The sequence below is a fragment of the Lacerta agilis genome, chromosome 4 (genome assembly GCF_009819535.1).
Source record: "Lacerta agilis isolate rLacAgi1 chromosome 4, rLacAgi1.pri, whole genome shotgun sequence".
Lineage (NCBI taxonomy): Eukaryota > Metazoa > Chordata > Lepidosauria > Squamata > Lacertidae > Lacerta > Lacerta agilis.
The window spans coordinates 9,151,090-9,166,770 of NC_046315.1; the positions used below are offsets into that span (position 1 = coordinate 9,151,090).

The following is a 15,681-nucleotide window of genomic DNA, read 5'->3' on the forward strand; positions in this document are numbered from 1 at the left end:
ACAGCAAAGATGCTATACAATTAACACAAAACTGCATGTACAATTTTCAAAAAAATCAGCTACTAAATAGAAATCTAACAAACAACACATACACAGCCCGTCATGTAAACCTATTTTGTGTTCACTGTTTAAACAAACGTTATAAAAATATACATAACCACATAAGAAAATTCTAGTAATGAAGACTATAGAAGCAATGAAAAGCTATTTACATTGCTACTGGAAATTAAAACTATGTGCCAGACAACTTATTCAGGGAAATAAAGAACTGCTTTAAGATTTGAATTGTTTTGACTACCCATTCCAAAAGCATTATCGACAAAGAAACTGGCCACTAAGAATTTTCAACTTGCAGAATGTGTCCACAAAATCTTGGCTGAGAATAGCAGTGCCCTGCAAATCAGCCTGCAAACAAGTCCACAAACTTACTAGCCTGCAAGACTTTTTAGTAGACCACTGAAGGCTGGCTGATAAAGGGTGGAGCTTATGGCAAAGAAACCAGGAAGAAATATTGAAGATGGGAAGACTTCAATTTCAGGACTAGTTTGTCCCTATCAAGTTATTCAGGGGTTTTTCAGCAAACTATCTAGACATCAGTAGGCAAACTAAGGCTCCGGGACCGGATCCAGCCCAATCGCTTTCTAAATCCGGCCTGCGGACAGTCCGGGAATCAGCGTGTTTTTACATGAGTAGAAAGTGTCCTTTTATTTAAAATGCATCTCTGGGTTATTTGTGGGGCCTGCCTGTTGTTTTTACGTAAGTAGAATGTGTGCTTTATTTAAAATGCATCTCTGGGTTATTTGTGGGGCATAGGAATTTGTTCATATATATATTTTGCAAAATATAGTCCGGCCCCCCACAAGGTCTGAGGGACAGTGGACCAACCCACTGCTGAAAAAGTTTCCTGACCCCTGATCTAGGATCAGGACAGAACTTGCAAGGCTCCCTAGAATATCAGACAACACCTTTCCCAGATCCCAAGGAAAATTGGCCTTTATTCTCTTTTCCCAAACCAAATGAACTCTATCCCACATCACTGATGCACACACATGATTACTACTACTACTACTATGTATACCGCCCTTCACCCACAGATCTCAGGGCGGTTTGCAACGTAAAAATATGAGATAAAATAATAACAATAATAACAAAAACAAGATCAAATCCAATTACACCCCTCTTCATCTCCTCGCCGTCCCACCCCCTTCCATCCTGCCCCACATTCCCTCAGCAGGAATCTTAACTGCAAGCCCCTCGCGGGCAGGGACCTCCCCTTTTTGCTTCTGCTCATGCCAGGCGCTGCACAAACGAATCTCGCGCGAGAGGGGAGGAAAGAGAAAGGGCAGGAACAAGGGCGGCCTCCCCTCCACCGCAAACACACACATGACGCAAACCTAGGAACTGAGGTGGGGGGCGGTATCCCTCCTACCCCCCTTTCCCCCCCTACCCCTCCAAATAACATCCCAAATGGGGGGGGAGGAGAGGGAGATTCCCATTGCGAGTGGGAGGGGCCTGATTAGGAATAGGAGGGGGGGCTAATGAAGAAGAGAAACGCCGCCTCCCCCCACCCAAGATAGGGGGCCGCCCCCTCGTAAGGTCCCCTAAGGAAGGGGAGAAGCCTCCCCCTGCTGTGGGGATGGACGGAGTCGGGCCCTGCTTTGTGGTGGAAGAGGAGGGGGCGGAAATAAAGGCCTCCCGGGGCAGTTTGTTGGAGGGGGGGCAGGGACCCGAAGCCCTCCCCCGAGGTTCCCAGCGAGCGCTCCCCCCCCCTTCGGCGCGACCCTGAGGAGAAAGGGGAGGCCCTCACCCTGCTCGCCGGGCTCCTGCGGCGCCTGCAGGACCCGCTCCAGCTCCGGGAAGGGCAGTTCGGGCAGGTCGAGGAGGGCGCCGTATCTCTCCAGGAAGGAGCACACGACGGCGAAGTTGGGCCACGAGCCGGGGCAGGACGGGCCCTCCGTCGGCGCGGCGGCAGGGGGAGGAGGAGGCGGAGGAGGGGATGGGGGAGCCGCCGCCGCCGCCGCCATCTTGGAACCTGAGAGGATGGATGGAGAAGGAGAAGGGAGGGGGGAGAGAGGGGAGGAGCGAGGGGGGCCGGCAGGGGGCGCTGCGGGCGGAGCGCGCCATCCCGGCATGCGCCGCGCGGAGGAGACGAGACGGTACCCTCCAAGTCCAAGAGAAGGACGGTGGGGGAAAGAGCGGCCCGGGCCCCTTCTAGGAAACCTCGCGCTTGTTGTTTTCCCTGTGGCTGAGGGAACGCAGCAACCAAAACGAGGCTGCGGAGGAGGCGGGCTGGCGGGATTGGAGAGGGAGGGCGGGCGAGAGAGGAGCGGGGGCGGGGATAGAACGCCGCCCCGGCCAATCGCGGCGGAGGCTTGGGAAAGGTGTGTGGCAGCCATAATAATAATAATAAAAGGAGGGAAGCGGGGAGGGGGGGGGAGGGAAGCGGCTGTAGCTCCTCAGTAAAGGGGGGCGTGGCCGAAGGGGAGAAGTGGGCGTGAGGAAGCGGTTCTTGTCAGTGGGCGCGGGCCGTGTCTGTATAGCGGTTGCGTCCAATGACGGGCGGCAGGGGGCGCGTCCCGCCAGGGTAAAGGGAGGGAGGGGTGGGGAGGAAAAGCAAGTTGTTGGTCAGAGCAGGTAAGGTTTGGAGGGGAGCGGACTGGACCGGACCACTGTGTGCGGGGGGGTGGGGGGTCAAATTACCGCTGGCGCTGCAGTGAGAGTGGTTCTGCGGGAGGATAAATGGGACGGCTCATTTCCATGCACCCCTTTGGTGTTCGGAGTGAGGATTTAATGGGATATTTACCTGAGAGCTGGCGGGGCGGGGCGTGGAGAAACTTCTCAATTCATAACTTCGCTTAATTCTTTGTAAAGTGTTTTGTGGCACCACAAAGACAAACATAAGACTTAACAGAGTTATTATATAGTGCTGTTATTATTATCGTTATTTTCTTGAATTTTTCTGCACGTTTTTCTTGATTTTGTCTGTTTTCTCTTTTGTAAACCACTCTGAAGGTGTGTTTTTTTAAAGGTGGTGTATACATTTTGTGAATGAACAAATAAATATTTGTTTATATAAATTTAAATTTAGATAAATAAATATACACTGCCTTTCCCTGCCCCCCCCCAACAGGGAACCAAGGCAGCTTATAGACAAAAATAAGAACCGCTACAAACGTAGGCAAAAAAACAATCCTAACATTGATAGGACTAGTGATGTTAAATTCTCGAGAATAATCTTTTGGAGAATATTCTCGGTTAATGAGGCGTGTACATTTAAAGCAGCTGTGTAGACACAGAATTTACAGTTTGTGGAGAATATTCTCCGGAGAATTTTCTAGCAGAGAATATTCTCAACTCACATCACTAGGTAGGTTGTTATGTGTATATATGGTTTTAGTCCTATCAAAACCATACAAACGATCACATCAAAAACAGCATGGCACAAGACCTTTCTTTAAAAGCACTCAGTTCCCCAAAGCCTTTTGGGACAAGAAATTCTCCACCTGCCAGCAGAAGTACAGCAAGGAGGGAGCTAGTCTTATCATCTCTAAGGAAGAAGCTCTAAAGTCTGGGAACAGCCACAAACTGCTGAAAGCCATCTTTCTTTTATACAGAACAGAAAATAGCAAATAGGCTTGCATCACTAACAAACTTCAAACTACCCTTTGGGAAATAGATAACCATGGAGTAAGTCTTGCTGAACTTCTGAGTAAACATACGTACTCAGGGTTACGCTATGTGTCTTCATAGTAAGCTTTGTGGCACCTCTTAAAGGTTAACACATTTTATTGTGGGGTATAAGCTTTCACCAGCCAGAGTCCACTTCAATAGAAGCATTTTCCTCGATAGGTGCATATATGTAAACTGCACTCTGTCCGAAGCTTTTGCCATCCGTAATGGCTAATCTGTAAAAGGTTTTCACATCTCAGCGGCCCATAGAACTGGACTACCTGAAATAAGGTGAGCTTTCGTTCATCTAATTTTAAAACTCTAATTTGAGTCCGGCAATTTTATCTGTTTAATAATAATAATAATAATAATAATAAATTATTATTTATACCCCGCCCATCTGGCTGGGTTTCCCCAGCCACTGGGCAGCTTCCAACAGAAGGTTAAAAATACATTCAAACATTAGTCATTAAAAACTTCCCTAAACAGGGCTGCCTTCCCTAAACCTCGCAGAAACTTCAGTTGGTCCAAAATGCAGCAGCCAGATTACTGGGTGGGGTTCCATTTAGATCTCATGTAACCTCAGTTTTAAAACAGCTGTACTGGTTGCTAATTCATTTCCGGGCCAAATTTAAGGTGCTCAGGTTCGTGTTTAAAGCCCCAAATGACTCAAGCCCTAAATGATTGAAAGGCCACCTTCCCTACAGTCCCTCATAGATGCTGAAATCAGCAGAGGGGCCCCTCTTGGTAGTCCCTCTACCCTCGGAGGCATTGGGGGATGGTGGTCTGGGTGAGGGCCTTCTCTGTGGTGGCCCCTAAGCTGTGGAACTCCCCATTGAGGTGTGTCCGGCACCTTCATAATGCAGCTTCCAGAGAATGCAGAGATGCACCTCTTTACCCTGATTTTTTTTACACTTGAGGTGTATATTTTTAAGACCCGCCTTATTCTATAGGTTATAGGGCGGTATATAAATTTAATAAATAAATAAAATAAAAAAATAAATTCTTAGGATTGTAAGTTTGTAAGATCCTTAGGGTGAAGGGTGCGTAATTATTGATAATAACAATAGGGATATTGGCGTTCTTATGTTCATATTTTGTGTATGAATTGCACTACAAAATGTGTTATGCTCTAATTGCATTTGGTGGTTTTATCTACGTAGTTGTGTTTATGCATGTTTCAGGGGCGCCATCTCGCCCTCAGGGTTGTGGGTGTCCGCTGCCACAATGCGGACATGCAACATCACACATGTGTGCCTGCAGGTAGAGAAACTGCCTCTGCATGCAACCGCGCCCCCCCCCCCCAGAAAAGGGTGCCTCGCTGGCTGGCTGCAGAGGGTGGAACTGAATTGCTTCTCTCTCAGAGGCTGCGCCGCTGCCGCCTGCTGGCTTTTCGCATTGACTCTGTGGGTAACCGCCCCCTGCCCCCCATTATATTATTTTGGGTGCCCAAGCACCCACAGCCCTCTGGAGTTGGCTCCTATGACATGTTTGTGTATTTTTTGCAAAGGCCCAGGGCTGATGCAAATAAATACCTTATCTATCTAGAACTGGTCCTTAAGAAAGCCCCCTTCAGTCTGTTTGATTAAAAGGCAGGGTAGAATGTTCTTGCACAGCTTCTGACCTACTGGGACACTCTGTGCAAAGGGCAAGCAGCAGTGATGCTAAAGGTGTGGTCTATTTGCCAGCCTTACTTATTTTAATTTATATCCTATCTTTTGGTCATGGACATGGTTTCCCCGCTCTCAGTCTACAGGAAATGACAGTTTGTTACTTTGTGAGTGACCTGCAATGAACCTTGGGCTTTTTGCGTGCTTGTATTTTCCTTCTCTTCTTTCGCACATCGGATGTGAGAGGCCAGAAATGCCTTATTCTGGTTTTAATCAAATCACAATTGCCCACGACACCCAAACACAGGAAACTCTGCTTTGTATAAAGCTGATTTGATTGGAACAAATCACATCTGATTGGTGGTTTCAGGTCTTGGTTTGTAAACAACCCACAGTTTCCTGAGTTTGGATGTCACAGGGAACTGTGGTTAGTTTGACACCGTTAGCAGAAACCTTCAGTCTCTTCCTTGCTGCTGTGCAGTGGGGAACACATGATCCTAGGCTTGAAACGGCTTGTTCACAGAGCAGGAAACTACTACGCTAAACTACAACAGAACGTTAAAACAGCAACTAAAAACCCTGCGTGAATTTAGAAGTCTTTACCTGGCTTCAAAAGGGTGATAAAGAGTGCACCATCGGAGCTGGAACCTAAAAGCCCCCTTCTTCATAGCAACACGCTTCATTCCCTAGGAGCAGCATTTAGAGCAGTCCCTTCAAAGAGGATCTTAAGGTTCAGGTAGACATAAGCAGAAAGAGAAACCATTTCAGATAACTTGGTCCTGAGCTGTTTAAGGCCTTAACAGGGTAAAAGGAGAACTTCCGCAATGAGGGCCGCATTCCTTTCTGAGCAGCCTTGCGGAGGCCGTAGGTTCAAGTGGGTGGTGCAATGAATGTAAATTTTGCTTTGCTTCTGAAGTAGATGGGTAAGAAGCAGCCCTTTGGGTCTAGAAATGGACTTTTAATACTCTTCCAGTCCTAGTTTGAACCAACAGCAGTTGCTGGACCTTTTCCAATACTAAACCATAGTTTCCAGTTGCATCTCTACTAAAAAAAAGAGTGTTGTTGTTTTAAATTAAAGCTTAGCTGTTATCCTTGCTCTTTGGCCACCAGATGTGTGACTTTTTTTTAAAAAAAAATGATTCTGTTACATTCTGCTTTTGTGTCCACAGGATTAAGCATGCAGTACACCCTAATGGGGGGCACTGATGGTTCTTGCTCATTAATTTGGCAGCGTGGGGGGAAGAGCCAGCGAAAATGCACCTTTCTCATGCTGGGTGGGCAGACAATCTTTGATGCGTCCAGACCCTTAGCGCTGATTCTTCTTGGCTTGGCATTTTGAAGCAGCGTGTTGGAGTCCTCTCTTGGCGATAAGGCGGGGAGCGGGGTTGAAAGGTTAGCCTTGCGTTATTTGATCCTTTCTAACCCCTGTCAGCAGGCATTCCTGCTTGGGGGGGGGGGGAAATATCTGTTAATCCAGACTTCACTTATATATGAAGGAAGAGAGGGAGGTGAGTTGTTGCTGTTTTTTAATGGCGGCAGTGATCTCCTTGCAAAGGATTTATCGGGAGAAAAACCTGAACAATTTAAAGAACCGTAGGGGTGTGCAGTAAGCCGCATCTTGGACTGAGACTCCAGATTTAGCTAAAGCAAAGCAAGAGCAGTGGGATGCTGTGAGCAGTGGGGTTTGGCTGCTTCTCCAGGAGTCAGAGGATCCTGCCGCTTGGCGTGGAATAGAAATTGCTTTTATTTATGTAAGCAAGTGGTGATGCCTCAAGCAACTGCTAACATTCAGCGGAAGTCGGCTCCAGAGAAATTGGCAAGGCTCTACACCAGGGGTCAGCAACCTTTTTCAGCCGTGGGCCGGTCCACCGTCCCTCAGGCCATCCGCTGGGCCGGACTATATTTTGGGAAAAATAATGAACCAATTCCTATGCTCCACAAATAACCCAGAGATGCATTTTAAATAAAAGGACACATTCTACTCATGTAAAAACACGCTGATTGATGGACCGTCTGGGGACCGGATTGGGACGGCGATTAGGCCGCATCTGGCCCATGGGCCTTAGGTTGCCTACCCCTGCTGTACACATACAGTTACCGTATGTCGCACTTGGGAGAGTTTGGCCCCATCTGCCCTTAAAGCAGTACTGTACCACTTTAAAAGTAATGGCTTCTCCCTCAAAGAATCCTGGGAACTGTAGTTTGTTAAGGATGCTGAGAGTTCCAAGGTGACCCCTATTCCCCTCCCAGGGCTACAGTTCCCCGAGCAGTTTAACAATCTGTCTTCCCAGATTACTCTGGGAACTGTAGCTCTTAGCACCCTTAGCAAACCACATCTCTCAAAATTCTTTGGGGAAAGCCATGACCGTTTAAAGTTGTAGGATACTTAGAGTTGGAGCAACAAAAGGAAGGGGGATCAGAAGAAGAGGAGTTTGGATTTGATATCCCGCTTTATCACTACCCAAAGGAGTCTCATAGCGGCTAACATTCTCCTTTCCCTTCCTACCCCACAACAAACACTCTGTGAGGTGAGTGGGGCTGAGAGACTTCAAAGAAGTGTGACTAGCCCAAGGTCACCCAGCAGCTGCATGTGGAGGAGCGGAGACGCAAACCCGGTTCCCCAGATTACAAGTCTACCGCTCTTAACCACTACACCCAAGAGGGGTGTGTGTATGAGAGAGAGAAAGAGAAAGAGAAAATTCCAGTATGTAAGATGCTTATTTTTTGGCGATCACTCATAGCATAGCCGAGTAAGATTGTCTTCCATGAACACAGTCTTAACAGTGAGTCCGTAAGTGACTGTGGAGGCCAGTTCTGGATCCACACATCCTTCCACAGTGGAGACATAGGTTTCTGGGCAGGAGTTAATCACGGTGTGGATTTGCCAAGCACACTTTCCTCTTAGCACGTTTCTCCCTTTTGGCTATATCCGATAATGATTTTGGGTTGAAACCCTTTACCTGAAAATGGGGATCCTCCAATAGGGAATGGCTCCCTCGCTCACTCACCCCCACAAGCATCTACTACCTTTTCTTGATGGCTTTTAAAACCACAGTTAGATTGGGAAGTGATCTATAATGAATTGAGAAAAAATGTTTTAATGTACTTTTTCCACCTCAAAACAGAGTCCTTTCTGATCAGGGATAATTCAGACGGAAATTCCCAGGTGTCGAAAAAGGTTGTTTATGTATGCCACTACTGCAGCCCACGTTTTGTTAGCCTCCAAATGGAAAACGAGCAAGTTCCCAACCAAAGAAGAATGGCAACTGAAGTTGACAGAATATGCCCAACTCGCAGACTTAACATATAGAATAAGAGAACAAGAAGAACATATGTTTAGAGAAGATTGGGAAACGTTTATTGAATATATGGGAAATAATTGTGTATAGCTGAAAATGCTGGCAGCATTAGGATAAATTCAACAGTGTAAACAAGTTTTGATGGATGCAATAAAGGAATACTGAATGGTATGGTTTTTGTAAAATATGCAGGGATTTATGATATGTAAAAGGAACCATGTAAAGAGAAGGACGGAAGTCATTGATATCTTAAGGATGTAAAGATGAATACTTTAAATTGTGAAGCAGATACACACACACACACACACACACACACCCCTAAAACCACTGTTAGAGCACTTGGCTGTTCTCATGTTCAGTCTCTTATCTTTCAGACAGTCAAAATCCACCTGAAGATGTCCTCTCCTGAAATCGCTTCTCTCTCTTGGGGCCGGATGACTGTCAAAGGCTGTTCTACGACTTACAAGGATTGTAAAGTCTGGCCTGGGGGCAGTCGGACATGGGACTGGAGAGAGACGGGAACTGAAGTACGTGCCTTTGCTCACCCTCTTCTTAGTTATCTGGGGGCCCCTTGGGTGTTGTAGACTTGGGCTGCATCTACACAGCTATAAAAAAACGCTCTGAATCCCCCCCCCCATTTTCAAGTTCCGATTTCAGCTCTACAGCGCCACCTGGCGTCGCAGTGTTGCAACGTGTTTATCATAGAATCATAGAGTTGGAAGAGACCACAAGGGCCATCCAGTCCAACCCCCTGCCAAGCAGGAAACACCATCATAGCATGCCTGACAGATGGCTGTCAAGCCTCCGCTTAAAGACCTCCAAAGGTCTTTAAGCGGAGGCTTGACAGCCATCTGTCAGGCATGCTATGACGCTTTATTTTTTATAATGCTTTATTTTTTATAACGCTTTATTTTTGCTAATGTAGCCAAGTCCTTGGAAGAGGTTCAGAAAAGGGCACCCAAAGCGATCACAGGGAGTGGAGTGACTCCCCTGTGAGAAAAGGTTGAGGCATTTGGGCCTCTGAGTTTAGAGAAAAGGCAGGTGTTTGTCGACCTGGCTGAAATTTATGAAATTGCACATGGCATGGAGAAAGTGGGTAGAGAAGGTTTCCCCCCCCCTTTCTGTCATTGTGCTAGAACTTGTGAATACCCAGTGAAGCTGAACGTTGGAAGATTCAGGATAGATAAAGGAAAGTTCTTTGTGCAACTCTCTTCCACAGGAGGCAGCAATGGCCACCATCTTGGATGGCTTTAAAAGGGATTAGACAGATTCATGACTTTCAAACATTAAGAGCTGTTCGGTAGTGGGGGGACGGTCTCACTTGGAGGGGGGAACATCTGCTTCATTCCATTGCCCGCCTCCCATGCCTCAGTTTCCTTCCTCCCAATAATCTCCCTAATTCTCGGGGACCTACATAGCTATTGAATATTGCATGCCGGGAGCGAAGAAATCTGCTCTATGTGCTGTAGAGCGGTTCATAAAAAAGCTTTCTTTTTCTCGAAAATGCCTGCTCCAAAGTTCTTATCTTACTACACTAGGGATTATATAGCTCTATCTGAAATTTCATGCATATCAGTTAATATCTTGGCCCTCCTCCATGAAAATAGCTGTTTACTTGGCCTTTCTCCTATGTCGCGAAGACTGAAATTTCAATTCAGTGGAGCAGGGTCAAGATATTAACTGATATGCATGGAATTTCAGATATAGCTAGATAATCCCTGGTGTAGTAAGATAAGACCTTTGGAGCAGGCATTTTTGAGAAAAAGAAAGTTTTTTATGAACCGCCCTAATGTGCTGTGGGTTTCATCTAAAACAATAGAATAGACCTTTGCAGCGGTGGGGGGGGGGGGATAGAGGAAGGGAATTTTCTCACTGTTTTCACAGCAGCTACTATTTTTACTTTAAATTAAAAAAAATTAAAGAAGCCTAAGCTGCTGCAACTCTCATAAACCCACTTATCTCCCTCTGCCCTTTCACTCCAGACTGACCACTTGCAACTTGGGGTGCCCACTTCAGCTCACCTCGAGGTCCTATTTTCTAAAAGACTTTGGCTGATGTCTGGGTTCTCTCTCTCTCTCCCCCCCCCCCATTTCTCCCTGTAAAAGAAAATAAAAATACTGTTTTGCTAAGACATGTTAGAAACACACACACACACACACACACAGCACCACATACACACAAACAAACATCAGGTCTTTTGTGCTGCCTGGAAATAAAATACCCTTTTTCTTCCTCTTTCACGGCACTGCTGTTTCCAGAGTGCTCCTTGCTGGCAGCAGAACCTTTCAACCAGCCAATTATTGTAATCACAGTAAACCCAGACCTCTTTTTTCTTTTGTTGGGGTTGTCATGTGACCACCATTAAAAGTGTTCCAGAGTGTTTGGGGTTGGGCTTTTTTTTTAAAAAAAAAAAAAGCTACGGGAAAGAAAAGCCTCTCTCCCTCCTTCCGTCTGCCAGGCAAATCACAATTTGAATTATTCTGCATGCCTGTCCTCTTCCGCATTGGCCTGTTGCAAAGATAATCTGTCCCCAGCTGGGTTAAACCAAGTGAATTTACCGCTTTCACAACTGCGGCCCCACCTTAGCAGGTTAGGGGGAAATACTTGACCGCAAAAAGGCCTTATCTGGGAGGCGGATAAAATGTCAATGACGCTTACCTGCACCTTGAAGGAAACTGCCCATTTGGACAGAAGCCAGAAGTTCTTAGGCTGCGGGGTAGTTACAAAATGAAGAACGCTGCGAAGCTTCTGTCGGAAGCTAAAAATAGTCTGGCAAATGCTCAGAAGTCTATTTGGAACAGCTGTGCATTGTGTGCAAACGTCTTGTCTGCAAACTTCACAGACCGTGGATGGCTGCCAGCCGTCCACTTATTATGCAGATTTAAGTTACGAATTGCAACTTCAAGTTTAGCAGGAGTAACAACTGAGATGAAAAGGACCTTCTTTGTTGTTGTTCAGTCGTGTCCGACTCTTCGTGACCCCATGGACCAGAGCACGCCAGGCACTCCTGTCTTCCACTGCCTCCCGCAGTTTGGTCACTCATGTTGGTAGCTTCGAGAACACTGTCCAGCCATCTCGTCCTCTGTCGTCCCCTTCTCCTTGTGCCCTCCATCTTTCCCAACATCAGGGTCTTTTCCATGGAGTCTTCTCTTCTCATGAGGTGGCCAACATATTGGAGCCTCAGCTTCAGGATCTGTCCTTCCAGTGAGCACTCAGGGCTGATTTCCTTCAGAATGGATAGGTTTGATCTTCTTGTAGTCTCAAGAGTCTCCTCCAGCACCATAATTCAAAAGCATCAATTCTTCGGCGATCAGCCTTTATGGTCCAGCTCTCACTTCCATACATCACTGCTGGGAAAACCGTAGCTTTAACTATATGGACCTTTGTTGGCAAAGTGATGTCTCTGCTTTTTATGATCCTGTCTAGGTTTGTCATCGCTTCTCCCAAGAAGCAGGCGTCTTTTAATTTCGTGACTGCTGTCACCATCTGCAGTGATCAGGTGTCTGCCTTAGTATACCATAATAAGTGCCCTGCCCCCAAGGTCGTTTTTGTTGAGCGAGAGGCCATTTGAGAAACCGTGGGTGCAGCGCCAGTTTAAGGGAAGCGGAATATGCAAGTGTAAAGGCCTTGGGGTGTAGCTTTGTCAAGTTAAGAAAAATCTAGTTCCACAGGGATGAAAATCCAGCTGGATTCAGTGGAGCTCCTTTGTGCAGGATTGTCCTGTAAGATTCGAAAACACTAAAGTAGACAAGTGCTCGTGCAATAGCTGTTTTCTGCTCCTCAGCTGCTTAGAGGAACTGAGCTGTCTTATCTCTGCAACCACAAGGGCCGAAGATTTTGTTTAAAAAAACAACAACAAATGAAAATTAAGTTTTGTAGGAAGCCAACATCTTTTATGCTTTTCAGGGATATAGACACACTGTGCCATCCATGTGTTTAAACACGTATAATGCTAGATCACACAGCTGATACCCATAACTTCTAGATTTCATTTACAACATTTGTATACTGCTTTTCTGCCCAAGTTGATCCGCAGTGCAAAATGATGGCATCTAGTTCCCCTCAACACAATACAAGAGGGAGGAAAGGGTCTGGTGGAGAAGGAGAACTAAGGATTTCAATTGGTGCAAAGACTTATATTTGTCACGGACTTGCTAGATGATCATTTTAGGAATTTTGTGTTGGGCGCCGTTTTAGATTTTCTAGGTTTTAATTGATCCTCTTGGTTTGTATTTTATCTTAAGTTGTTTTGAGATTTTCTTGTATCAAGCGACTCATGAAATATAATTGCTATGAATAATAAATCGTAGGATCATAGTGTTGGAAGGGATCCAAAGGGTCATCTAGTCCAACCCCCTGCAATGCAGGAATCACAACGAAAGAATCCCTGACAAGACGGTCATCCAACCTCTTTTTAAAAACCACCCAAAAAAGGCGAGCTCACCATCTTCCATGGTCATGTATTCCACAAACATCTCTTACCCTCAGAAAGTTCTTAATGTTGAGTAAAAAAATCTCCTTTCTTATAACTTCCCTCCAGGGCAGAAAATAAGCTTGCTCCCTCTTCCCCTTGACAGTTGTAGATATTTGAAGATGGCTAAACATACCCAACTCCTTCAACCATTCCTCATCTGGCTTGGTTTCCAGACCCTTGATCATCTTTGTTGCCCTCCTCTGCACACATTCCAACTTGTCAGCTTCCTTCTTAAATTGTGGCACCCAGAACTGGACACGGGGCTCCAGGCGGGGTGTGTCCAAGGCGGAAAAGAGCCTTATTATTTAACGCCTTTCCCCTTACTTCCAAACGCAGCATGTTCCAGGAGTGCAGCCCGCAGATGTGGAAGAAGTTGTTCGGAAGGGCGCCGAGACATTAGTGATCGGCCGTGGCATGAGCGAAGCCTTGCAGGTACTTTTGCTAGGCTTGGTGGGACTGGGAGTCTGGTGGCAAAATTCAGAATCCAGCTGGGGGTCTGGTTGCATTCCAGCTCCTATTATTGGCGGTCCTGCATAGCATTCTATTGCCAGCCGATTGACAGTAGCGAACTATTCCTCTGGATTTATTCATGAATAATATCTATATACAGGAAACCCCAGGTCTCCCTGTGTGTAACCGATATCGCGTATATTGGGAGCACCCTGGAGGGGCAGCAGGACTTGCACAACTGACATGCAGGGAAGTTTCTTCCCTGAACACCAGCTAAGCCGGTCAACAAAGACCGGACAGCAGGATTTAGGATTTTATTATTTAGTCTTATGCTTTAATATTGTTGTAAGTCGCTGCAATATACAGGTGAAACTCGAAAAATTAGAATATCGTTGAAAAGTCCATTTATGTAAGCAATTGTTTTCATTAGCTACTGGATTTTAATATATGAGATAGACTCATGACATGCAAAGCGAGATATGTCAAGCCTTTGTTTGTTATAATTGTGATGATTATGGCATACAGCTGATGAAAACCCCAAAGTTGAAATTGTTAATTTGGGGTTCTCATCAGCTGTACGCCATAATCATCACAATTATAAAAAACAAAGGCGTGACATAGCTCGCTTTGCATGTCATGAGTCTATCTCATATATTAGTTTCACCATTTAAGTAGAATTACTGAAAGAACTGAATCTTTCCACAATATTCTAATTTTTCGAGTTTCACTTGTATTTTTATGATAGAGTGGTATTTAATTTTTTGGTATATAAATAAAGCCAAGAGTTTTCAGGAGGTGTTTAATACCGGGACAGCTAGTCTGGGTTCAAAACGATGCCCAGGCTCCAACTATGCGGAATGTCTTGAACTAGCCGAAACTGACAGAGAGTGGACAGATTTGATTCCTAAGAGGAATGGCATGTTTTATGACACAAAGTCTGTTGAAAGTTGGGTGGTGGTTGTTGTTGTTTTGCAAATTACCGTAATGCAAATTTTGGAAACATTAGACTTTAAAATCATTTATTTATGTGAAGTGTGATTTATGCATACAGGCAGCAACCATTTCGGTGGAGGGGGGTTCAGAAGAGACTCCTCCGTGACGCCTTTCTCTTCCCGATTTCTCAAGGTGCCGTCATCCACCGTGGACTACCTTAAGAGCCATGGGATCGATGTGCTGGTCCTGCAGACGGAAAAAGCTGTGAAAGAGTACAACGCTTTGGCCACGAAAGGAGCGAAAGTGGGTGGGGTCTTCCATTCCACCTGCTAGAGCAAACTTCCCCAACTTGGTGTCCCCCAAATGATTTGGGTTCCAGCTCCCACGAGCCCCTGTGAGGCTGCCTGTGGGCACCAGGTTGGCAAAGCCCACCTAGAGAGATGAAGCCACCTCTCCCTTTCTACCGTCTTGTGCCTTCATGTGAATAAAAGAGCACACTTTTGGGTCAGCAGGCAGTCTGCATGCGTCGGTGTGTGCCAAGTCTTGAAATCTTTCAAAACGAAACCACGAATGCTGAATTTCACCAGCTTAGGAGTCAAAAGTTTTTTAAAGTGGGCATCCATCGTGCAGCCGCACAGCCAAAGAGTGCCTTGAAATTTCAGTTCAGGATTCCTGAACATGAAAGAGTCCTGCTGGATCAGGCCAATGGCCCATCTAGTCCAGCATCCCGTTTTCACGGCAGCCAACCAGATGCCCGTGGAGAAACCCGCAAGCATGGCATTGCCACCTTTGGTCGGGCAAAATAAGGGACGGGTCGGGAGGGTTGTGAGGCTAAAATTTGCTTTACCTGGTGCAGAAATGACTTCAAAGCAATCCATTGCAATGGGCTGTTTCCAATACTGGTCATAACTCATAGAGGACACCCAATGAAATTTGTGGATCTAAGTTAGCAATGGACATTAATTTCAATGACTCGCATCCTCCCCACCGGCTGAATTTCTGCCTGTTAGGAAAAATGGTCTAGCGTCTTGTAGCTCTGGGCAGACAGGCAAGATCAGGAAGCTAATCAAGCCATAGGCAAGCTGCCTTTGGCCGCTCATTGCGATGTTTTAAGTCTGTCTGTCTCAAACTTGTAGTCCAACTACAGCTGGGGACCCAACTCCCATCATCCCTAGCTGGCAAGACCAGTGGTCAGGGATGATGGGAGTTGTAGTCCAACAGCATCTGGGGACCCAAGTTTGAGAAA

General features: G+C 46.1%; 2 protein-coding genes across 6 annotated transcripts in view; one reads left to right on the forward strand and one right to left on the reverse strand.

The window, feature by feature from the left end:
• RSF1 (remodeling and spacing factor 1) overlaps positions 1-2,033 on the reverse strand; it is a 40,702-nt gene extending 38,669 nt beyond the window's left edge. The window contains exon 1 of the mRNA XM_033146011.1: positions 1,808-2,033. Coding sequence (XP_033001902.1) covers positions 1,808-2,024 — 217 coding nt within the window. The 5' untranslated portion in view covers positions 2,025-2,033. The remainder of the gene's footprint in view (positions 1-1,807) is intronic.
• Positions 2,034-2,141: 108 nt separating this feature from the next.
• Positions 2,142-14,943, forward strand: AAMDC (adipogenesis associated Mth938 domain containing). Of its 5 annotated transcripts, none has more exons than XM_033146016.1 (4): positions 2,142-2,156; positions 8,953-9,105; positions 13,389-13,484; positions 14,628-14,943. In XM_033146016.1, the coding sequence occupies exons 2-4, from the start codon at positions 8,974-8,976 to the stop codon at positions 14,766-14,768; spliced, it is 369 nt and encodes a 122-aa protein (XP_033001907.1). In that variant the 5' UTR covers positions 2,142-2,156; positions 8,953-8,973; the 3' UTR covers positions 14,769-14,943. The 5 variants fall into 5 exon arrangements, with proteins under 5 accessions (XP_033001907.1, XP_033001905.1, XP_033001904.1 ...); XM_033146014.1 differs by lacking the exon at positions 2,142-2,156 and adding an exon at positions 2,313-2,381; XM_033146013.1 differs by lacking the exon at positions 2,142-2,156 and adding an exon at positions 2,604-2,634.
• Positions 14,944-15,681: the final 738 nt, after the last annotated feature.